The sequence below is a fragment of the Salvelinus fontinalis genome, chromosome 7, assembly GCF_029448725.1.
Source record: "Salvelinus fontinalis isolate EN_2023a chromosome 7, ASM2944872v1, whole genome shotgun sequence".
Lineage (NCBI taxonomy): Eukaryota > Metazoa > Chordata > Actinopteri > Salmoniformes > Salmonidae > Salvelinus > Salvelinus fontinalis.
In genome coordinates this window covers 8,102,461-8,128,782 of record NC_074671.1, presented here as the reverse complement: position 1 = coordinate 8,128,782, position 26,322 = coordinate 8,102,461, and the positions used below count along the sequence as shown (strand labels likewise).

The window sequence follows — 26,322 nt, the reverse complement described above, 5'->3', positions numbered from 1 at the left end:
TAGAGGAACAGTCAGCATGCCAGATATTATGGAGGAACAGTCAGCATGCCAGATATTATAGAGGAACAGTCAGCATGCCAGATATTATAGAGGAACAGTCAGCATGCCAGATATTATAGAGGAACAGTCACTATGCCAGATATTATGGAGGAACAGTCAGCATGCCAGATATTACAGAGGAACAGTCAGCATGCCAGATATTATGGAGGAACAGTCAGCATGCAAGATATTATAGAGGAACAGTCAGCATGCCAGGTATTATAGAGGAACAGTCAGCATGCCAGATATTATGGGGGAACAGTCAGCATGCCAGATATTATGGAGGAACAGTCAGCATGCCAGATATTATGGAGGAACAGTCAGCATGCCAGATATTATGGAGGAACAGTCAGCATGCCAGATATTATGGAGGAACAGTCAGCATGCCAGATATTATGGAGGAACAGTCAGCATGCCAGATATTATGGAGGAACAGTCAGCATGACAGATATTATGGAGGAACAGTCAGAATGCCAGATATTACAGAGGAACAGTCAGCATGCCAGATATTACAGAGGAACAGTCAGCATGCCAGATATTATGGAGGAACAGTCAGCATGCCAGATATTATGGAGGAACAGTCAGCATGCCAGATATTATGGAGGAACAGTCAGCATGCCAGATATTATAGAGGAACAGTCAGCATGACAGATATTATAGAGGAACAGTCAGCATGCCAGATATTACAGAGGAACAGTCAGCATGCCAGATATTATGGAGGAACAGTCAGCATGACAGATATTATGGAGGAACAGTCAGCATGACAGATATTATAGAGGAACAGTCAGCATGCCAGATATTACAGAGGAACAGTCAGCATGCCAGATATTACAGAGGAACAGTCAGCATGCCAGATATTACAGAGGAACAGTCAGCATGCCAGATATTACAGAGGAACAGTCAGCATGCCAGATATTACGGAGGAACAGTCAGCATGCCAGATATTATGGAGGAACAGTCAGCATGCCAGATATTATGGAGGAACAGTCAGCATGCCAGATATTATAGAGGAACAGTCAGCATGACAGATATTATAGAGGAACAGTCAGCATGCCAGATATTATGGAGGAACAGTCAGCATGCCAGATATTATAGAGGAACAGTCAGCATGCCAGATATTATGGAGGAACAGTCAGCATGCCAGATATTACGGAGGAACAGTCAGCATGCCAGATAATATGGAGGAACAGTCAGCATGACAGATATTATGGAGGAACAGTCAGCATGCCAGATATTATAGAGGAACAGTCAGCATGCCAGATACTACGGAGGAACAGTCAGCATGACAGATATTATGGAGGAACAGTCAGCATGCCAGATATTACAGAGGAACAGTGAGCTTCAATAATTTTCAATTGTAAACGGCCTGAGAAAACATCAATAAGGGATCATAGATTTCTCCTGGATTCATCAGGTGTTCTTAATGTTTTGTACACTCAGTGTATATTAATATTGTACAGGGGAGACCATGTTCATTATTCAGCTCAGTACCCTAGCAACAGTACAGCCCAGGGCCCGGTTTCCCAAAAGCATCTTAAGTCCATCGTTAGAACCTTCGTAGGAGCATCGTTAAATCTCCGAGATTATTCCCAAAACCATCGTTATTAACGTTGCACCTGAAGACGCTTGGAATCTAACGCCTGCCTCAGACCACTCGTAGAACAGCTCAGTGTGTCCATAGAAGCTGGTTTTTGCCCCGCCGGCATTACTTTATACACAAAAGATCTCTGCTAAACACATAATCACGTGGTTTATCCGTCTCTCTGTTGACCCGCCGATAACCTCAGAACAAAGCTGACTACAAATACATAGTTGCCAATGTTTTTACAATTGATAATATGTTTAATAATAATACAATATGTTTCAAATAAAAATATAATATAATATATTAAAATATAAACAGAGATGACTGCATTAAAATATAAACAGAGATGACTGCATTAGAATATAAACAGAGATGACTGCGTTAGAATATAAACAGAGATGACTGCATTAGAATATAAACAGAGATGACTGCATTAGAATATAATCAGAGATGACTGCATTAGAATATAAACAGAGATGACTGCATTAGAATATAAACAGAGATGACTGCATTAGAATATAAACAGAGATGACTGCATTAGAATATAAACAGAGATGACTGCATTAGAATATAAACAGAGATGACTGCATTAGAATATAATCAGAGATGACTGCATTAAAATATAAACAGAGATGACTGCATTAGAATATAAACAGAGATGACTGCATTAGAATATAAACAGAGATGACTGCATTAGAATATAAACAGAGATGACTGCATTAGAATATAATCAGAGGTGACTGCATTAAAATATAAACAGAGGTGACTGCATTAGAATATAATCAGAGATGACTGCATTAGAATATAAACAGAGATGACTGCATTAGAATATAAACAGAGATGACTGCATTAAAATATAAACAGAGATGACTGCATTAAAATATAAACAGAGATGACTGCATTAAAATATAAACAGAGGTGCCTGCATTAAAATATAAACAGAGATGACTGCATTAGAATATAATCAGAGATGACTGCATTAGAATATAAACCGAGATGACTGCATTAAAATATAAACAGAGATGACTGCATTAGAATATAATCAGAGATGACTGCATTAAAATATAATCAGATATGACTGCATTAAAATATAAACAGAGATGACTGCATTAAAATATAAACAGAGATGACTGCATTCAAATATAAACAGAGATGACTGCATTAGAATATAAACAGAGATGACTGCATTAGAATATAATCAGAGATGACTGCATTAAAATATAAACAGAGATGACTGCATTAAAATATAAACAGAGATGACTGCATTAGAATATAAACAGAGATGACTGCATTAGAATATAAACAGAGATGACTGCATTAAAATATAAACAGAGATGACTGCATTAGAATATAAACAGAGATGACTGCATTAAAATATAAACAGAGATGCCTGCATTAAAATATAAACAGAGATGACTGCATTAGAATATAATCAGAGATGACTGCATTAGAATATAAACCGAGATGACTGCATTAAAATATAAACAGAGATGACTGCATTAGAATATAATCAGAGATGACTGCATTAAAATATAATCAGATATGACTGCATTAAAATATAAACAGAGATGACTGCATTAAAATATAAACAGAGATGACTGCATTAAAATATAAACAGAGATGACTGCATTAAAATATAAACAGAGATGACTGCATTAAAATATAATCAGAGATGACTGCATTAAAATATAAACAGAGATGACTGCATTAAAATATAAACCGAGATGACTGCATTAAAATATAAACAGAGATGACTGCATTAGAATATAATCAGATATGACTGCATTAAAATATAAACAGAGATGACTGCATTAAAATATAAACAGAGATGACTGCATTAAAATATAAACAGAGATGACTGCATTCAAATATAAACAGAGATGACTGCGTTAGAATATAAACAGAGATGACTGCGTTAAAATATAAACAGAGATGACTGCGTTAGAATATAAACAGAGATGACTGCGTTAGAATATAAACAGAGATGACTGCGTTAGAATATAAACAGAGATGACTGCGTTAGAATATAAACAGAGATGACTGCGTTAGAATATAAACAGAGATGACTGCATTAAAATATAAACAGAGATGACTGCGTTAGAATATAAACAGAGATGACTGCGTTAAAATATAAACAGAGATGACTGCATTAAAATATAAACAGAGATGACTGCATTAAAATATAATCAGAGATGACTGCATTCAAATATAAACAGAGATGACTGCATTCAAATATAAACAGAGATGACTGCATTAAAATATAATCAGAGATGACTGCATTCAAATATAAACAGAGATGACTGCATTCAAATATAAACAGTAGGCTAAAGGCCTATTTCAATCCTATTGAAATACATTTAATGTTCAATCAATTGAGTTCTATTTTGCTACTTGTAGGCTACTGTCATTAATTTGTCTCAATACATTTCATTATGTTTAGCCTAACATGTGACCAACGATGTGCCAAATCGGTGATTTTAGTGAATTTCTATTGGGTAGGCTAAGCCAATAAGCCAGCTCAACATTTGCAGCCGTAGGTAGTAATACACTAAAGTATGTGGACACCTGCTAGTCGAACATCTCATTCCAAAATCATGGGCATTGATATGAAGTCGGTCCCTCCTTTGCTGCTGTAACAGCCTCCACTCTTCTGGGAAGGCTTTCCACTAGATGCTGGAACATTCCTAAGAGGACTTGCTTCCATTCAACCACAAGAGCATTAGTGATGTTGGGCGAGTAGGCCTGGCTCGAAGTCAGCGTTCCAATTCATCCCAAAGATGTTCAATGTGGTTGAGGTCAGGGCTCTGTGCAGGCCAGTTAAATGCTTCCACACGGATCTCAACAAACCATTTCTATATGGACCTCGCTTTGTGCACGGGGGCATTGTCATGCTGAAACAGGAAAGGGTCTTCCCAAAACTGTTTCCACAAAATTGTAAGCATAAAATTGTCTACAATGTAATTGTATGCTGTAGAGTTAGGATTTCCCTTCACTGGAACTAAGGGGCCTGAACCATGAAAAACAGCCCCATACCATCATTCCCCACCAAACTTTACAGTTGGCACTATGCATTCGGGCAGGTAGTGTTCTCTTGGCATCCGCCAAAACCCAGATTCGTCCGTTGGACTGTCAGATGGTGAAGCGTGATTCATTACTCAAGAGAACACATTTCCACTGCTCCAGAATCCAATGACAGTGAGCTTTACACCACTCCAGCCAACACTTGGCATTGTGCATGGTGAACTAAGGCTTGGTAATCAATTTAAATCTGATCTTCATCTAAGTCACAACAATAGGCAAACACAGTGTGCTTAAACTAATAACACACACATTATTGTATTTTTCTTGTCTATATTGAATCCATAATATAAACATTCACAGTGTAGGTTGGGAAAAGTATGTGAACCCCTAGGCTACTGACTTCTCCAAAAGCTAATTAGAGTCAGGAGTCAGCTAACCTGGAGTCCAAACAATGAGACGAGGTTGGAGATGTTGGTTAGAGATGCGTTGCCCTACAAAAACACTCACACAATTTGAGTTTGCTATTCACAAGAAGCATTGCCTGATGTGAACCATGCCTCGAACAAACGAGATCTCAGAAGAACTAAGATTAAGAATTGTTGACTTGCATAAAGCTGGAAAGGGTTACAAAAGTATCTCTAAAAGCCTTGTTGTTCATCAGTCCACGGTAAGACCAAGTGTCTATAAATGGAGAAAGTTCAGCACTGTTGCTACTCTCCCTAGGAGTGGCCGTCCTGCAAAGACGACTGCAAGAGCACAGTACAGAATGCTCAATGAGGTTAAGAAGAATCCTTGAGTGTCATCTAAAGACTTGCAGAAATCTCTGGAACATGCTAACATCTCTCTTAACGAGTCTACGATACGTAAAACACTAAACAAGAATGGTGTTCATGGGAGGACACCACGGAAGAAGCCACTGCTGTCCCAAAAAAACATTGCTGCACGTCTGAAATTTGCAAAAGTCCACCTGGATGCACCAAAATGTTCTGTGGACAGATGAAACTAAAGATGAGTTGTTTGGAAGGAAGACACAACACTATGTGTGGAGGAAAAAGGCACAGCACACCAACCATCTGTCTGCCAATTGAAGCTCAATAGAAGTTAGGTGATGCAACAGGGCAACAACCCAGAACACAGAAGTAAATCAACAACAGAATGGCTTCAACAGAAGAAAATACGCCTTCTGGAGTGGTCCAGTCAGAGTCCTGACCTCAACCTGATTGAGATGCTGTGGCATGACCTCAAGAGAGCAGTTCACACCAGACATCCCAAGAATATTGCTGAACTGAAACAGTTTTGTAAAGAGGAATGGTCCAAAATTCCTCCTGACCGTTGTGCAGGTCTGATCCGCAACTACAGAAAACGTTTGGTTGAGGTTATTGCTGCCAAAGGATGGTCAACCAGTTATTAAATATACATACTTTTCCCACCCTGCACTGTGAATGTTTACACGGTGTGTTCAATAAAGACATGAAAACGTATAATTGTTTGTTATTAGTTTAAGAAAACTGTGTGTGTCTATTGTTGTGACTTAGATGAAGATCAGATCAAATGTTATGACCAATTTATGCAGATATCCAGGTAATTCCAAAGGGTTCACAGTTTTTCATGCCACTGTATAGTGTATCTGGCGTATGTGACAATAAACATCAACAACAACAACAAATACGTATCTCTTTAGGAGCTGATCCTTTATCAGTATTGGGAAATAATTCATGTTACGGAAAGATTTGAATGGAGAAATCCGAGACCAGAGCTCCCTTTTCGATCCTTTTCCAACGTACTTAACGACCGCTATCTCTGCATGGCGTTTTGGGAAACGCATGTTACATCTCCGGCCGTTGTAGGAAACGTGCATCGTTGAAACACTCATAAGAATAAATTCCATTGCTATCGGTGAAACCGGGCCCGGTACAGTGCAATGTCAACTATTTCTCTACTATATCAACCAGAAGTGTTTTGTATTTTACTTCAGTCCCTAAAGTACTGAGCGTAGACACTGCCGTAGCTTACATTAGCCCAAACATCTCCTTAAATTGTGGAAGCGTCCATCTTCTGACTGACAGACATACTGTAGATACGGTCTGCTGTGCTCTTAACTCCTTGTCAGATTGATGGTCTCTTTGTTTAGGGACCTCAAGGAGAGCCGGGACCACCGGGTCAGCAGGGGATCCCAGGGACACAAGTGAGTATTACAGACAGTGTACAGTATTATAGAAAGTATACAGTATTACAGACAGTGTACAGTATTATAGACAGTGTACAGTATTATAGGCAGTATACAGTATTACAGACAGTGTACAGTATTACAGACAGTATACAGTATTACAGACAGTATACAGTATTACAGACAGTATACAGTATTACAGACAATGCACAGTATTACAGACAGTATACAGTAACATACAGTTTACAGTATTAGACAGTATACAGAATCACAGACAGTAACAGTACCACAGACAGTATACAGTATTTCAGACATTATCTCAGACTACATACAGTATACAGTATTACAGACAGTATGCAGTAACAGACAGTTTACAGTATTAGACAGTATACAGAATCACAGACAGTAACAGTACCACAGACAGTATACAGTATTTCAGACATTATCTCAGACTACAGACAGTATACAGTATTACAGACAATGCACAGTATTACAGACAGTATACAGTAACATACAGTTTACAGTATTAGACAGTATACAGAATCACAGACAGTAACAGTACCACAGACAGTATACAGTATTTCAGACATTATCTCAGACGACAGACAGTATCTTCACGTCAAGCTAGAGACGTGGGTTTTATAAACACCAGAAGGTCAAAGGTCATACATGACTGATGATGTAGGCTTCTAGTAATAGCAGCTTGTTTGACCTATAACAGCCTCAAATCCTAAACATCGGTTTTGAGTACTTTCAGCAATAGAGTCATTTGTAAAAAAATACATACCCTAATAATACACTACCTTTCAAAAGTTTGGGGTCACTTAGAAATGTCTTTGTTTTTGAAAGAAAAGCAACATTTTTGTCCATTAAAATAAACATCAAATTGATCAGAAATACAGTGTAGACATTGTTAATGTTGTAAATGACTATTGTAGCTGGAAACGGCTGATTTTTTTTAATGGAATATCTACATAGTCGTACAGAGGCCCATTATCAGCAACCATCACTCCTGTGTTCCAATGGCACGTTGGATTCATTTACAACTCATTTACAACATTAACAATGTCTACACTGTATTTCTGATCAATATGATGTTATTTTAATAGCAAAAATTTGCTTTTCTTTCAAAAACCACAACATTTCTAAGTGACCCCAAACCTTTGAATGGTAGTGTAGTATAGATAAATAAATATATAAATATACTGTAGCAGTCAAAGGTTTGTACACACCTACTCATTCAAGCGTTTTTCTTTATTTTTACTATTTCCGACATTGCAGAATAATAGTGAAGACATCAAAACTATGAAATAACACATATGGAATCATGTAGTAACCAAAAAAGTGTTAAACAAATCCAAATATATTTTATATTTAAGATTCTTCAAATAGCCACCTGTAACGCCAGGAGAATGATGGGTGTAGAGTCAGGCGCAGAGAGAGCAGAAGTTTACGTGAACAAAACGCTTTAATGTCCACAGTGAAAACAGGAACAGGTACAAAAGGGTGACGCCAAAACACTGGCGCAAACACAACCCACAGACCAACTGTTTAAAATAAACTGGACAGCGAAAAACCCACAATCAAAATAATCCACTCCTGACGTAACATGAACACACAATAAGCCCGCACAAACACTAGCGGGCGAAACTAACCTAAATAGTACACCTCCCAAAAGCCCAACAAGAAACAGGTGAAAACAATTAGACAGACATAAACGAAAAGGAAAAAGGGATCGGTGGCAGCTAGTAGACCGGCTACGACGACCGCCGAGTGCCACACGCACGGGAAGGGGAGTCACCTTCGGTAGTATTCGTGACACCACCCTTCGCTTTGATGACAGCTTTGAACACTCTTTGCATTCTTTCAACCAACTTCACCTGGAATGCTTTTCCAACAGTCTTGAAGGAGTTCCCACATATGCTGAGCACTTGTTGGCTGCTTTTCCTTCACTCTGCAGTCCAAATCATCCCAAACCAACTCAATTGGGTTGAGGTCTGGTAATTGTGGAGGCCAGGTCATCCAGGTCACCAGGTCACTCTCCATCTTGGTCTAATAGCCCTTACACAGCCTGGAGGTGTTTTGGGTCATTGTCCTGTTGAAAAACAAATGATAGTCCCACTTATCACAAACCAGATGGGATGGCATATCTCTGCAGAATGCTGTGGTAGCCATGCTGGTTAACTGTACCTTAATTCTAAATAAATAACAGAAAGTGTCTACAGCAAAGCACCCACACCATCATACCACCTCCTCCATGCTTCACGGTGGGAACCACATGTGGAGATCATCCGTTCACCTACTCTGCGTTTCACAAAGACACGGCGGTTGGTACCAAAAATCTCATATTTAGTCTCATCAGACCAAAGGACAGATTTCCACCGGTCTAATGTCCATGGCTCGTGTTTCTTAGCCCAAGTAAGTCTCTTCTTCGCATTGGTGTCCTTTAATAGTGGTTTCTTTGCAGCAATTTGACCATGAAGGCCTGATTCACGCAGTCTCCTCTGAACAGTTGATGTTGAGATGTGTCTGTTACTGGATCTCTGTGAAGCATTTATTTGGGCTGCAATTTCTGAGGCTAGTAATGAACGTATCCTCTGCAGCAGAGAGAACTCTGGGTCTTCCTTAACTGTGGCGGTCCTCATGACAGACAGTTTAATCATAGCGCCTGATATTTTTTACGAATGCTCTTGTTTAGTATTGACTGACCTTCATGTCTTAAAGTAATGATGTTCTGTCGCTTCTCTTTGCTTAATTGAGCTGTTCTTGCCATAATATGGACTTTCATAGTGTTGATGTCTTCACTATTATTCTACAAGGTAGAAAATAGTAAAAATAAAGAAAAACCCTTGAATGAATAGGTGTGTCCAGACTTTTGACTGGTACTGTATATACAGTCCATTCTGTAAGTGTTCAGACCCTTTGACTTTTTCCACATTTTGTTACGTTACAGGTTTGTTCTAAAAAGTATTCAATTGTTTTTTCCAGCCACCAATCTACACACAATACCCCATAGTTACAAAACCTAAACGTTTTTAGAACTTTTTGCACATGAATAAAATATAAAAAACTGAAATATGACGTTAACACACTGTAAGTATTCAGACCCTTTACTTAGTGCTTTATTGAAGCACCTTTGGCAGCGATTACAGTCTTGATTCTTCTTGGGTATGACTCTACAAGCTTGGCACATCTGTTTTTGGGGAGTTTGTCCCATTCTTCTCTGGAGATTCTCTCAAGCTCTATCAGTTTGGATGGGGAGCATCACTGCACAGGTATTTTCAGGTCTCTACCAAGATGTTAGATCCGGTTCAAGCTTGGGCTCTGGCTGGGTCACTGAAGGACATTCAATGCTACTCAGGCCCAGAAGCTAGGATATGCATATCCGTCGTAGATTTGGATAGACAACACTCTGAAGTTCCTAAAACTGTTTGAATAATGTCTGTGAGTATAACAGAACTGATTTGGCAGGCGAAACCCCGAGCACAATCCATCTAGGGAATTTTGGGGGGGTAGGTCAATCTGTTTTCCATTATTTTTCTATGGTAAGCCCTTTTTAATATGAATCTGGTTGCAGTTCCTATGGCTTCCACTAGATGTCAGTAAGAATTGATTGATGTTTTTCTTTTGAGAAATAAAGATGTAGCCCTGTTCTTTCCATGTGTCACTCCAGGTGGACTCTAGTCTTTTGGTGCGCACGACCTGTAACGTGCTTCACTTTGTTTTCGTCCGGTATTGAACACATGTTTATCCCATCTTAAATTGTATTGATTATTTATGTTTTACGAAAGTTTGGATTAGGAACGTTGTTTGAAATGTTTGGACCAAGTTTCCAGGTAACTTATTAGATACTTTGTAGTCATGTTGGGCGAGTTGGAACCGGTGTATTTTCTGAATCAAACGCACCAAATAAATTGACATTTTGGGGATATAAAGAAGGAATTTATCGAACAAAAGGACCAATTGTGATGTTTCTGGGACATTTTGGAGTGCCAAAAGAAGATCTTCCCCTACTATTTTTATAGTAATACTGATTATGATAGATGGCCAGTCCCTTATGGGCTACCACACAATTTATTTTGGTTCGTTTTTTGAATTTATTTTAATGGCTGCTCCGCTCCATTTACCATACTGAATTTAGGCAGTGGCTTGGGCGGTTGTTGTCCTTGATGATCTTTTTGGCCTTCCTGTTACATCGGGTGCTGTAGGTGTCCTGGAGGGCAGGTATCTAGTTATTTCTGAGTTTTGTGTCGCACCTGGCTGGTTGAAATCTGATTTTCACGTGTTTGTATGTGTGGTGCTGTCCTCAGATAATTGCATGGTCTGCTTTCGCCGTAAAGCCTTTTTTGAAATCTAAAACTGGTCGCTTGGTTAACAAGAAGTTAAGCTTTATTTTGATGTCTTATACATGTATGTTTTGTGAATTTTTATTATGAGTGTTTCTGTTTTTGAATTTGGCGCGCTACAATTTCACTGGATTTTGTCAAATCAATCCCGTTACCGGGATTTGAGCGGGAAGGGATCACTAAGAAGTTTTAAGCTGAAGAACATACCCACAACATTATGCTGCCACTACAATGCTTCACACAGGGACGGTGCCAGTTTTCCTCCAGATGTGACACTTCGCATTCAGGCCAAAGAGTTCAATCTTGTTTTCGTCAGACCAGAGAATTTGGTTTCTTATGGTGAGACACCTTTAGGTGACTTTTGGCAAACTCCAAGCGGGTTGACATCTGCCTTTTATTGAGGAGTGGCTTCCGTCTGGCTACTCTACCAGAAAAGCCTGATTGGTGGAGTGCTGCAGAGATGGTTGTCCTTCTGGAAGGTTCTTCCATCTCCACAGAGGAACTCTAGAGCTCTGTCAGAGTGACCATCGGGTTCTTGGTCACCTCCCTGACCAAGGCCCTTCTTCCTCGGTTGCTCTGTTTGGCCGGGCGGCCAGCACTAGGAAGAGTCTTGATAGTTCCTAACTTCTTTTAACTTTCCATTTAAGAATGATGGAGGCAACTGTGTTCTTGGGGACCTTCAATGCTGCAGACATTTTTGGTACCCTTCCCCAGATCTGTGGCTCGACACAATCCTGTCTCGGAGCTCTACGGACAATTCCTTCAACCCCATGGCTTTGATTTTGCACCTTATATAGACAGGTGTGATTCTTTCCAAATCATGTCCAAACTATTGAATTTACCACAGGTGGACTCCTATCAAGTTGTAGAAACATCTCAAGGCTGATCAATGGAAACAGGATGCACCTGAAATCAATTCTCATAGAAAAGGGTCTGAATACTACTATATATAAGGTATTTGTCGTTTAAAAAAATATTTTTAAACATTTGCGAAAGGAAATCAAAACATGTTTTGCGTTATCATTATGGGGTATTGTGTGTAGATTGATGAGACCAACAAATAATGTCATCCATTTTAGAATAAGGCTGTAATGTAAGAAAATGTAGAACAAGTCAAGGGGTCTGAATACTTTCCTAATGCACTGTATGTTTACAATAAAGACTAGCTTGAATGTACAAATAATAGTTAAACTAGCTTGCAAGAGTATACTGTTGATAAGGGTTGAAGTTGCTATTGACACTCAGCACACACACACAAACAATGTGTCTTTATTTGTGTGTAATGTCTGAAAATAGATACTTTTCTCACTCTCATTTCTGAGGTGTTATGTCAACATCTTATGGAAATATACTGCACTTTGAAGATCATTTACACCATCAATTATGTCTCTTTCCTCTTCTGCTCCCTCTCCCATCCTCTCCCCTCCTCCTCCCCTCCTCCTCTCCCCTCCTCCCCTCCTCCTCTTCCTCCTCCTCCCCTCCTCCTCCCCTCCTCTCCCCTCCTCTCCACTCCTCCCCTCCTCTCCACTCCTCCTCACCTCCTCTTCCTCCTCCTCTCCCCTTCTCTCCCCTCCTCTCCCCCTCTCTTCCTCCTCCTCTCCCCTCCTCTCCCCTCCTCCCCTCCTCCTCCTCCTCCTCCTCTCCCCTCCTCCCCTCCTCCTCCCCTCCTCTTCCTCTTACTCCTCTTCCCTCCTCCTCCCCTCCTCCTCCCCTCCTCTCCCCTCCTCCCCTCCTCCTCTCCCCTCCTCTTCCTCCTCCTCTCACCCTCCTCTCCCCTTCCCTCCCCTCCTCCCCTTCTCCCCTCCTTCCCTCCTCTCCCCTCCTCTTCCTCCTCCTCCTCCTCTTCTCCCCTCCTTCCCTCCTCTACCTTCTCCTCTCCCCCTCCTCTCCTCTACCTCCTCTTCCTCCTCCTTCTCTATCCTCCTCTCCCCCTCCCTTCCCCTTCCCTCTTTTCCTTCCCCTCTTTGTCTCCCCCTCTTTCTCCCTGGAGCTATAGAAGGCACAAACAGAGAGATTTTAGAATATTTTGCGGGGGTTTCTGGGGGTTGAGCAAAGCGTTGAAAGTATCTCATTCATGTCTGTGGAGTGCCTGCAGCAGGCTCCCCGAGCTCCAGCACAGCCTCAGATTATTCTCTTTGCCATACACACACACACACACACACACAAATACACACACACACACAAACACAAATACACACACACACACAAACACACACCAATACACACACACGCACACACACACACACACACACACTCAAGAACAAATACAGTCCCAACATTCTTACCCCCGCACGTGAGTTAGTACCTTCCGCTGAGTCCCATATGCCCCTCCATGTCCCCAGCTGTGTGTGTGTGTGTGTGTGTGTGTGTGTGTGTGTGTGTGTGTGTGTGTGTGTGTGTGTGTGTGTGTGTGTGTGTGTGTGTGTGTGTGTGTGTGTGTGTGTGTGTGTGTGTGTGTGTGTGTGTGTGCTGCAGCTATGGCAACAAACTTTGAAGTTGTCTGTCTGCTTCTGTCCTGCAGGGACTTCCTGGTCCTCAAGGTCCAATCGGACCACCCGGTGAAAGAGTAAGTTGGAGCTCTGCTCTTCTGTTGCCTGTCAACAAAACTGACCTGAAAGTGTTGTGTTTGTAAGTTAGTGGTCCATAAGACAAATTGTAAAATGTCTGATCTGTTAGATGTAGATTTAAAATACACAATACACAGACTGGAAAATACTTGTTTACTATAGTACTGTAGTGGAAGGGTTTTGCTTATGTTATGTCAACCCCCCTTACTGTATAATATGTAGTGAATTAATTTTTGAGGACCTAGTATCTCCTCTGAAGACCTAGTCCTTCCTCTGAGGACCTAGTATCTCCTCTGAGGACCTAGTATCTCCTCTGAGGACCTAGTACCTCCTCTGAGGATCTAGTACCTCCTCTGAGGATCTAGTACCTCCTCTGAGGACCTAGTACCTCCTCTGAAGACCTAATCCTTCCTCTGAGGACCTAGTATCTCCCCTGAGGACCTAGTATGTTCTCTGAAGACCTAGTACCTCCTCTGAGGACCTAGTACCTCCTCTGAGGACCTAGTATCCCCTTTGATGACCTAGTATCTCATCTGAAGACCTAGTACATCCTCTGAAGACCTAGTATCTCCTCTGAGGACCTAGTACCTCCTCTGAGGACCTAGTACCTCCTCTGAAGACCTAATCCTTCCTCTGAGGACCTAGTACCTCCTCTGAATACCTAGTACCTCCTCTGAGGACCTAGTACCTCCTCTGAATACCTAGTACCTCCTCTGAAGACGTAGTACCTCCTCTGATGCCCTAGTACCTCCTCTGATGACCTAGTACCTTCTCTGATGACCTAGTACCTCCTCTGAGGATCTAGTACCTCCTCTGAGGACCTAGTACCTCCTCTGATGACCTAGTACCTCCTCTGATGACCTAGTACCTCCTCTGATGACTTAGTACCTCCTCTGAGGATGTAGTACATCTGAGGACCTAGTACTGTATCTCCTCTGAGGTCCTAGAATCTCCTCGGAGGACCTAGTACCTCCTTTGGAACATAATTTTTTTTCTTATTCTCAGATAGTTTTTCTCCAAGGTGATCTCAGTTGTCCCAGAAACAGACCTGAGGTCAGCAGATACATTGTTAAAGTACAGTGTTATTTTGACCTTTGACCAATCAGTGTTTCTATGTGTCTCTGTGTACAGGGGCCTCACGGCAGATCGGGGTTGGCCGGATTACCTGGATCAGATGGGCCTCCTGTACGTGATCTTCTGTTAACTCTGTCTCACACTGTTGATTCAGACAACCAACCAGTACACACTGTAGTTTATAGAGGACAACCCACCAGTTCACACTGTAGTTTATAGAGGACAACCACCAGTACACACTGTAGTTTATAGAGGACAACCAACCAGTACACACTGTAGTTTATAGAGGACAACCCACCAGTACATACTGTAGTTTATAGAGGACACCCACCAGTACATACTGTAGTTTATAGAGGACACCCACCAGTACACACTGTAGTTTATAGAGGACACCCACCAGTACACACTGTAGTTTATAGAGGACAACCCAACAGTACACACTGTAGTTTATAGAGGACAACCCAACAGTACACACTGTAGTTTATAGAGGCCAACCCAACAGTACACACTGTAGTTTATAGAGGACAACCCAACAGTACACACTGTAGTTTATGGAGGACAACCCAACAGTACACACTGTAGTTTATAGAGGACAACCCACCAGTTCACACTGTAGTTTATAGAGGACAACCACCAGTTCACACTGTAGTTTATAGAGGACAACCACCAGTTCACACTGTAGTTTATAGAGGACAACCACCAGTTCACACTGTAGTTTATAGAGGACAACCCAACAGTACACACTGTAGTTTATAGAGGACAACCCAACAGTACACACTGTAGTTTATAGAGGACAACCACCAGTACATACTGTAGTTTATAGAGGACAACCACCAGTTCACACTGTAGTTTATAGAGGACAACCACCAGTTCACACTGTAGTTTATAGAGGACAACCACCAGTTCACACTGTAGTTTATAGAGGACAACCCAACAGTACACACTGTAGTTTATAGAGGACAACCCACCAGTACACACTGTAGTTTATAGAGGACAACCACCAGTTCACACTGTAGTTTATAGAGGACAACCACCAGTTCACACTGTAGTTTATAGAGGACAACCCAACAGTACACACTGTAGTTTATAGAGGACAACCCACCAGTACATACTGTAGTTTATAGAGGACACCCACCAGTACATACTGTAGTTTATAGAGGACACCCACCAGTACACACTGTAGTTTATAGAGGACACCCACCAGTACACACTGTAGTTTATAGAGGACAACCCAACAGTACACACTGTAGTTTATAGAGGACAACCCAACAGTACACACTGTAGTTTATAGAGGACAACCCAACAGTACACACTGTAGTTTATAGAGGACAACCCAACAGTACACACTGTAGTTTATGGAGGACAACCCAACAGTACACACTGTAGTTTATAGAGGACAACCCACCAGTTCACACTGTAGTTTATAGAGGACAACCACCAGTTCACACTGTAGTTTATAGAGGACAACCACCAGTTCACACTGTAGTTTATAGAGGACAACCACCAGTTCACACTGTAGTTTATAGAGGACAACCCAACAGTACACACTGTAGTTTATAGAGGACAACCCAACAGTACACACTGTAGTTTATAGAGGACAACCACCAGTACATACTGTAGTTTATAGAGGACAACCACCAGTTCACACTGTAGTTTATAGAGGACAACCACCAGTTCACACTGTAGTTTATAGAGGACAACCACCAGTTCACACTGTAGTTTATAGAGGACAACCCAACAGTACACACTGTAGTTTATAGAGGACAACCCACCAGTACACACTGTAGTTTATAGAGGACAACCACCAGTTCACACTGTAGTTTATAGAGGACAACCACCAGTTCACACTGTAGTTTATAGAGGACAACCCACCAGTTCACACTGTAGTTTATAGAGGACAACCACCAGTTCACACTGTAGTTTATAGAGGACAACCACCAGTTCACACTGTAGTTTATAGAGGACAACCACCAGTTCACACTGTAGTTTATAGAGGACAACCCAACAGTACACACTGTAGTTTATAGAGGACAACCCAACAGTACACACTGTAGTTTATAGAGGACAACCACCAGTACATACTGTAGTTTATAGAGGACAACCACCAGTTCACACTGTAGTTTATAGAGGACAACCACCAGTTCACACTGTAGTTTATAGAGGACAACCACCAGTTCACACTGTAGTTTATAGAGGACAACCCAACAGTACACACTGTAGTTTATAGAGGACAACCCACCAGTACACACTGTAGTTTATAGAGGACAACCACCAGTTCACACTGTAGTTTATAGAGGACAACCACCAGTTCACACTGTAGTTTATAGAGGACAACCCAACAGTACACACTGTAGTTTATAGAGGACAACCCAACAGTACACACTGTAGTTTATAGAGGACAACCCAACAGTTCACACTGTAGTTTATAGAGGACAACCCAACAGTACACACTGTAGTTTATAGAGGACAACCCACCAGTACACACTGTAGTTTATAGAGGACAACCCACCAGTACACACTGTAGTTTATAGAGGACAACCCAACAGTACACACTGTAGTTTATAGAGGACAACCCACCAGTACACACTGTAGTTTATAGAGGACAACCCAACAGTACACACTGTAGTTTATAGAGGACAACCCACCAGTCACACTGTAGTTTATAGAGGACAACCCAACAGTACACACTGTAGTTTATAGAGGACAACCACCAGTCACACTGTAGTTTATAGAGGACAACCACCAGTACACACTGTAGTTTATAGAGGACAACCCACCAGTACACACTGTAGTTTATAGAGGACAACCCAACAGTACACACTGTAGTTTATAGAGGACAACCCACCAGTACACACTGTAGTTTATCTCCCTTCAACTACAAACCACCATCCAACATGTCTCCCTTCAACTACAAACCACCATCCAACATGTCTCCCTTCACCTACAAACCACCATCCAACATGTCTCCCTTCAACTACAAACCACCATCCAACATGTCTCCCTTCATCTACAAACCACCATCCAACATGTCTCCCTTCAACTACAAACCACCATCCAACATGTCTCCCTTCAACTACAAACCACCATCCAACATGTCTCCCTTCAACTACAAACCACCATCCAACATGTCTCCCTTCAACTACAAACCACCATCCAACATGTCTCCCTTCAACTACAAACCACCATCCAACATGTCTCCCTTCATCTACAAACCACCATCCAACATGTCTCCCTTCATCTACAAACCACCATCCAACATGTCTCCCTTCATCTACAAACCACCATCCAACATGTCTCCCTTCATCTACAAACCACCATCCAACATGTCTCCCTTCATCTACAAACCACCATCCAACATGTCTCCCTTCATCTACAAACCACCATCCAACATGTCTCCCTTCATCTACAAACCACCATCCAACATGTCTCCCTTCATCTACAAACCACCATCCAACATGTCTCCCTTCAACTACAAACCACCATCCAACATGTCTCCCTTCATCTACAAACCACCATCCAACATGTCTCCCTTCATCTACAAACCACCATCCAGCATGTCTCCCTTCATCTACAAACCACCTTCCAACATGTCTCCCTTCATCTACAAACCACCATCCAACATGTCTCCCTTCATCTACAAACCACCATCCAACATGTCTCCCTTCATCTACAAACCACCATCCAACATGTCTCCCTTCAACTACAAACCACCATCCAACATGTCTCCCTTCATCTACAAACCACCATCCAACATGTCTCCCTTCATCTACAAACCACCATCCAACATGTCTCCCTTCATCTACAAACCACCATCCAACATGTCTCCCTCCATCTACAAACCAACATGTCTCCCTCCATCTACAAACCAACATGTCTCCCTTCATCTACAAACCACCATCCAACATGTCTCCCTCCATCTACAAACCAACATGTCTCCCTCCATCTACAAACCAACATGTCTCCCTTCATCTACAAACCAACATGTCTGCGTTCAACTACAAACCAACATGTCTCCCTTCATCTACAAACCACCATCCAACATGTCTCCCTCCATCTACAAACCAACATGTCTCCCTTCATCTACAAACCACCATCCAACATGTCTCCCTTCATCTACAAACCACCATCCAACATGTCTCCCTTCATCTACAAACCACCATCCAACATGTCTCCCTTCAACTACAAACCACCATCCAACATGTCTCCCTTCAACTACAAACCACCATCCAACATGTCTCCCTTCATCTACAAACCAACATGTCTCCCTTCATCTACAAACCAACATGTCTCCCTTCATCTACAAACAACCATCCAACATGTCTCCCTTCATCTACAAACCAACATGTCTCCCTTCATCTACAAACCACCATCCAACATGTCTCCCTTCATCTACAAACCACCATCCAACATGTCTCCCTTCAAATACAAACCACCATCCAACATGTCTCCCTTCATCTACAAACCACCATCCAACATGTCTCCCTTCATCTACAAACCAACATGTCTCCCTTCATCTACAAACCAACATGTCTCCCTTCATCTACAAACCACCATCCAACATGTCTCCCTTCATCTACAAACCACCATCCAACATGTCTCCCTTCATCTACAAACCAACATGTCTCCCTTCATCTACAAACCACCATCCAACATGTCTCCCTTCATCTACAAACCACCATCCAACATGTCTCCCTTCATCTACAAACCAACATGTCTCCCTTCATCTACAAACCAACATGTCTCCCTTCATCTACAAACCACCATCCAACATGTCTCCCTTCAACTACAAGCCACCATCCAACATATCTCCCTTCAACTACAAACCACCATCCAACATGTCTCCCTTCATCTACAAACCAACATGTCTCCCTTCAACTACAAACCACCATCCAACATGTCTCCCTTCAACTACAAACCACCATCCAACATGTCTCCCTTCAACTACAAACCAACATGTCTCCCTCCATCTACAAACCAACATGTCTCCCTTCATCTACAAACCAACATGTCTGCGTTCAACTACAAACCAACATGTCTCCCTTCATCTACAAACCACCATCCAACATGTCTCCCTCCATCTACAAACCAACATGTCTCCCTTCATCTACAAACCACCATCCAACATGTCTCCCTTCATCTACAAACCACCATCCAACATGTCTCCCTTCATCTACAAACCACCATCCAACATGTCTCCCTTCAACTACAAACCACCATCCAACATGTCTCCCTTCAACTACAAACCACCATCCAACATGTCTCCCTTCATCTACAAACCAACATGTCTCCCTTCATCTACAAACCAACATGTCTCCCTTCATCTACAAACAACCATCCAACATGTCTCCCTTCATCTACAAACCAACATGTCTCCCTTCATCTACAAACCACCATCCAACATGTCTCCCTTCATCTACAAACCACCATCCAACATGTCTCCCTTCAAATACAAACCACCATCCAACATGTCTCCCTTCATCTACAAACCACCATCCAACATGTCTCCCTTCATCTACAAACCAACATGTCTCCCTTCATCTACAAACCAACATGTCTCCCTTCATCTACAAACCACCATCCAACATGTCTCCCTTCATCTACAAACCACCATCCAACATGTCTCCCTTCATCTACAAACCAACATGTCTCCCTTCATCTACAAACCACCATCCAACATGTCTCCCTTCATCTACAAACCACCATCCAACATGTCTCCCTTCATCTACAAACCAACATGTCTCCCTTCATCTACAAACCAACATGTCTCCCTTCATCTACAAACCACCATCCAACATGTCTCCCTTCAACTACAAGCCACCATCCAACATATCTCCCTTCAACTACAAACCACCATCCAACATGTCTCCCTTCATCTACAAACCAACATGTCTCCCTTCAACTACAAACCACCATCCAACATGTCTCCCTTCAACTACAAACCACCATCCAACATGTCTCCCTTCAACTACAAACCAACATGTCTCCCTTCAACTACAAACCACCATCCAACATGTCTCCCTTCATCTACAAACCACCTTCCAACATGTCTCCCTTCATCTACAAACCACCATCCAACATGTCTCCCTTCATCTACAAACCACCATCCAACATGTCTCCCTTCAACTACAAACCACCATCCAACATGTCTCCCTTCATCTACAAACCACCATCCAACATGTCTCCCTTCATCTACAAACCACCATCCAACATGTCTCCCTTCATCTACAAACCACCATCCAACATGTCTCCCTCCATCTACAAACCAACATGTCTCCCTCCATCTACAAACCAACATGTCTCCCTTCATCTACAAACCACCATCCAACATGTCTCCCTCCATCTACAAACCAACATGTCTCCCTCCATCTACAAACCAACATGTCTCCCTTCATCTACAAACCAACATGTCTGCGTTCAACTACAAACCAACATGTCTCCCTTCATCTACAAACCACCATCCAACATGTCTCCCTCCATCTACAAACCAACATGTCTCCCTTCATCTACAAACCACCATCCAACATGTCTCCCTTCATCTACAAACCACCATCCAACATGTCTCCCTTCATCTACAAACCACCATCCAACATGTCTCCCTTCAACTACAAACCACCATCCAACATGTCTCCCTTCAACTACAAACCACCATCCAACATGTCTCCCTTCATCTACAAACCAACATGTCTCCCTTCATCTACAAACCAACATGTCTCCCTTCATCTACAAACAACCATCCAACATGTCTCCCTTCATCTACAAACCAACATGTCTCCCTTCATCTACAAACCACCATCCAACATGTCTCCCTTCATCTACAAACCACCATCCAACATGTCTCCCTTCAAATACAAACCACCATCCAACATGTCTCCCTTCATCTACAAACCACCATCCAACATGTCTCCCTTCATCTACAAACCAACATGTCTCCCTTCATCTACAAACCAACATGTCTCCCTTCATCTACAAACCACCATCCAACATGTCTCCCTTCATCTACAAACCACCATCCAACATGTCTCCCTTCATCTACAAACCAACATGTCTCCCTTCATCTACAAACCACCATCCAACATGTCTCCCTTCATCTACAAACCAACATGTCTCCCTTCATCTACAAACCACCATCCAACATGTCTCCCTTCATCTACAAACCACCATCCAACATGTCTCCCTTCATCTACAAACCAACATGTCTCCCTTCATCTACAAACCAACATGTCTCCCTTCATCTACAAACCACCATCCAACATGTCTCCCTTCAACTACAAGCCACCATCCAACATATCTCCCTTCAACTACAAACCACCATCCAACATGTCTCCCTTCATCTACAAACCAACATGTCTCCCTTCAACTACAAACCACCATCCAACATGTCTCCCTTCAACTACAAACCACCATCCAACATGTCTCCCTTCAACTACAAACCAACATGTCTCCCTTCAACTACAAACCACCATCCAACATGTCTCCCTTCATCTACAAACCACCTTCCAACATGTCTCCCTTCATCTACAAACCACCATCCAACATGTCTCCCTTCATCTACAAACCACCATCCAACATGTCTCCCTTCAACTACAAACCACCATCCAACATGTCTCCCTTCATCTACAAACCACCATCCAACATGTCTCCCTTCATCTACAAACCACCATCCAACATGTCTCCCTTCATCTACAAACCACCATCCAACATGTCTCCCTCCATCTACAAACCAACATGTCTCCCTCCATCTACAAACCAACATGTCTCCCTTCATCTACAAACCACCATCCAACATGTCTCCCTCCATCTACAAACCAACATGTCTCCCTCCATCTACAAACCAACATGTCTCCCTTCATCTACAAACCAACATGTCTGCGTTCAACTACAAACCAACATGTCTCCCTTCATCTACAAACCACCATCCAACATGTCTCCCTCCATCTACAAACCAACATGTCTCCCTTCATCTACAAACCACCATCCAACATGTCTCCCTTCATCTACAAACCACCATCCAACATGTCTCCCTTCATCTACAAACCACCATCCAACATGTCTCCCTTCAACTACAAACCACCATCCAACATGTCTCCCTTCAACTACAAACCACCATCCAACATGTCTCCCTTCATCTACAAACCAACATGTCTCCCTTCATCTACAAACCAACATGTCTCCCTTCATCTACAAACAACCATCCAACATGTCTCCCTTCATCTACAAACCAACATGTCTCCCTTCATCTACAAACCACCATCCAACATGTCTCCCTTCATCTACAAACCACCATCCAACATGTCTCCCTTCAAATACAAACCACCATCCAACATGTCTCCCTTCATCTACAAACCACCATCCAACATGTCTCCCTTCATCTACAAACCAACATGTCTCCCTTCATCTACAAACCAACATGTCTCCCTTCATCTACAAACCACCATCCAACATGTCTCCCTTCATCTACAAACCACCATCCAACATGTCTCCCTTCATCTACAAACCAACATGTCTCCCTTCATCTACAAACCACCATCCAACATGTCTCCCTTCATCTACAAACCACCATCCAACATGTCTCCCTTCATCTACAAACCAACATGTCTCCCTTCATCTACAAACCAACATGTCTCCCTTCATCTACAAACCACCATCCAACATGTCTCCCTTCAACTACAAACCACCATCCAACATATCTCCCTTCAACTACAAACCACCATCCAACATGTCTCCCTTCATCTACAAACCAACATGTCTCCCTTCAACTACAAACCACCATCCAACATGTCTCCCTTCAACTACAAACCACCATCCAACATGTCTCCCTTCAACTACAAACCAACATGTCTCCCTTCAACTACAAACCACCATCCAACATGTCTCCCTTCATCTACAAACCACCATCCAACATGTCTCCCATCATCTACAAACCAACATGTCTCCCTTCAACTACAAACCACCATCCAACATGTCTCCCTTCATCTACAAACCACCATCCAACATGTCTCCCTTCATCTACAAACCACCATCCAACATGTCTCCCTTCATCTACAAACCAACATGTCTCCCTTCAACTACAAACCACCATCCAACATGTCTCCCTTCATCTACAAACCACCATCCAACATGTCTCCCTTCATCTACAAACCAACATGTCTCCCTTCACCTACAAACCACCATCCAACATGTCTCCCTTCATCTACAAACCAACATGTCTCCCTTCATCTACAAACCACCATCCAACATGTCTCCCTTCATCTACAAACCACCATCCAACATGTCTCCCTTCATCTACAAACCACCATCCAACATGTCTCCCTTCATCTACAAACCACCATCCAACATGTCTCCCTTCATCTACAAACCAACATGTCTCCCTTCAACTACAAACCACCATCCAACATGTCTCCCTTCATCTACAAACCACCATCCAACATGTCTCCCTTCATCTACAAACCACCATCCAACATGTCTCCCTTCAACTACAAACCACCATCCAACATGTCTCCCTTCAACTACAAACCACCATCCAACATGTCTCCCTTCAACTACAAACCACCATCCAACATGTCTCCCTCCATCTACAAACCACCATCCAACATGTCTCCCTTCAACTACAAACCACCATCCAACATGTCTCCCTTCAACTACAAACCACCATCCAACATGTCTCCCTTCATCTACAAACCAACATGTCTCCCTTCACCTACAAACCACCATCCAACATGTCTCCCTTCAACTACAAACCACCATCCAACATGTCTCCCTTCAACTACAAACCAACATGTCTCCCTTCATCTACAAACCACCATCCAACATGTCTCCCTTCAACTACAAACCACCATCCAACATGTCTCCCTTCAACTACAAACCACCATCCAACATGTCTCCCTTCAACTACAAACCACCATCCAACATGTCTCCCTTCAACTACAAACCACCATCCAACATGTCTCCCTTCATCTACAAACCAACATGTCTCCCTTCATCTACAAACCAACATGTCTCCCTTCATCTACAAACAACCATCCAACATGTCTCCCTTCATCTACAAACCAACATGTCTCCCTTCATCTACAAACCACCATCCAACATGTCTCCCTTCATCTACAAACCACCATCCAACATGTCTCCCTTCAAATACAAACCACCATCCAACATGTCTCCCTTCATCTACAAACCACCATCCAACATGTCTCCCTTCATCTACAAACCAACATGTCTCCCTTCATCTACAAACCAACATGTCTCCCTTCATCTACAAACCACCATCCAACATGTCTCCCTTCATCTACAAACCACCATCCAACATGTCTCCCTTCATCTACAAACCAACATGTCTCCCTTCATCTACAAACCACCATCCAACATGTCTCCCTTCATCTACAAACCACCATCCAACATGTCTCCCTTCATCTACAAACCAACATGTCTCCCTTCATCTACAAACCAACATGTCTCCCTTCATCTACAAACCACCATCCAACATGTCTCCCTTCAACTACAAGCCACCATCCAACATATCTCCCTTCAACTACAAACCACCATCCAACATGTCTCCCTTCATCTACAAACCAACATGTCTCCCTTCAACTACAAACCACCATCCAACATGTCTCCCTTCAACTACAAACCACCATCCAACATGTCTCCCTTCAACTACAAACCAACATGTCTCCCTTCAACTACAAACCACCATCCAACATGTCTCCCTTCATCTACAAACCACCTTCCAACATGTCTCCCTTCATCTACAAACCACCATCCAACATGTCTCCCTTCAACTACAAACCACCATCCAACATGTCTCCCTTCATCTACAAACCACCATCCAACATGTCTCCCTTCATCTACAAACCACCATCCAACATGTCTCCCTTCATCTACAAACCACCATCCAACATGTCTCCCTCCATCTACAAACCAACATGTCTCCCTCCATCTACAAACCAACATGTCTCCCTTCATCTACAAACCACCATCCAACATGTCTCCCTCCATCTACAAACCAACATGTCTCCCTCCATCTACAAACCAACATGTCTCCCTTCATCTACAAACCAACATGTCTGCGTTCAACTACAAACCAACATGTCTCCCTTCATCTACAAACCACCATCCAACATGTCTCCCTCCATCTACAAACCAACATGTCTCCCTTCATCTACAAACCACCATCCAACATGTCTCCCTTCATCTACAAACCACCATCCAACATGTCTCCCTTCATCTACAAACCACCATCCAACATGTCTCCCTTCAACTACAAACCACCATCCAACATGTCTCCCTTCAACTACAAACCACCATCCAACATGTCTCCCTTCATCTACAAACCAACATGTCTCCCTTCATCTACAAACCAACATGTCTCCCTTCATCTACAAACAACCATCCAACATGTCTCCCTTCATCTACAAACCAACATGTCTCCCTTCATCTACAAACCACCATCCAACATGTCTCCCTTCATCTACAAACCACCATCCAACATGTCTCCCTTCAAATACAAACCACCATCCAACATGTCTC

The 26,322-nt window shown here is 42.3% G+C and overlaps 1 protein-coding gene across 1 annotated transcript in view; it reads left to right on the top strand.

Annotated features, from left to right (window-relative positions):
• LOC129858884 (collagen alpha-1(XI) chain-like) overlaps positions 1-26,322 on the top strand; it is a 269,909-nt gene that overhangs the window by 101,800 nt on the left and 141,787 nt on the right. The window contains 3 exon segments of the mRNA XM_055928121.1: positions 6,777-6,830; positions 13,680-13,724; positions 14,857-14,910. Coding sequence (XP_055784096.1) covers positions 6,777-6,830; positions 13,680-13,724; positions 14,857-14,910 — 153 coding nt within the window.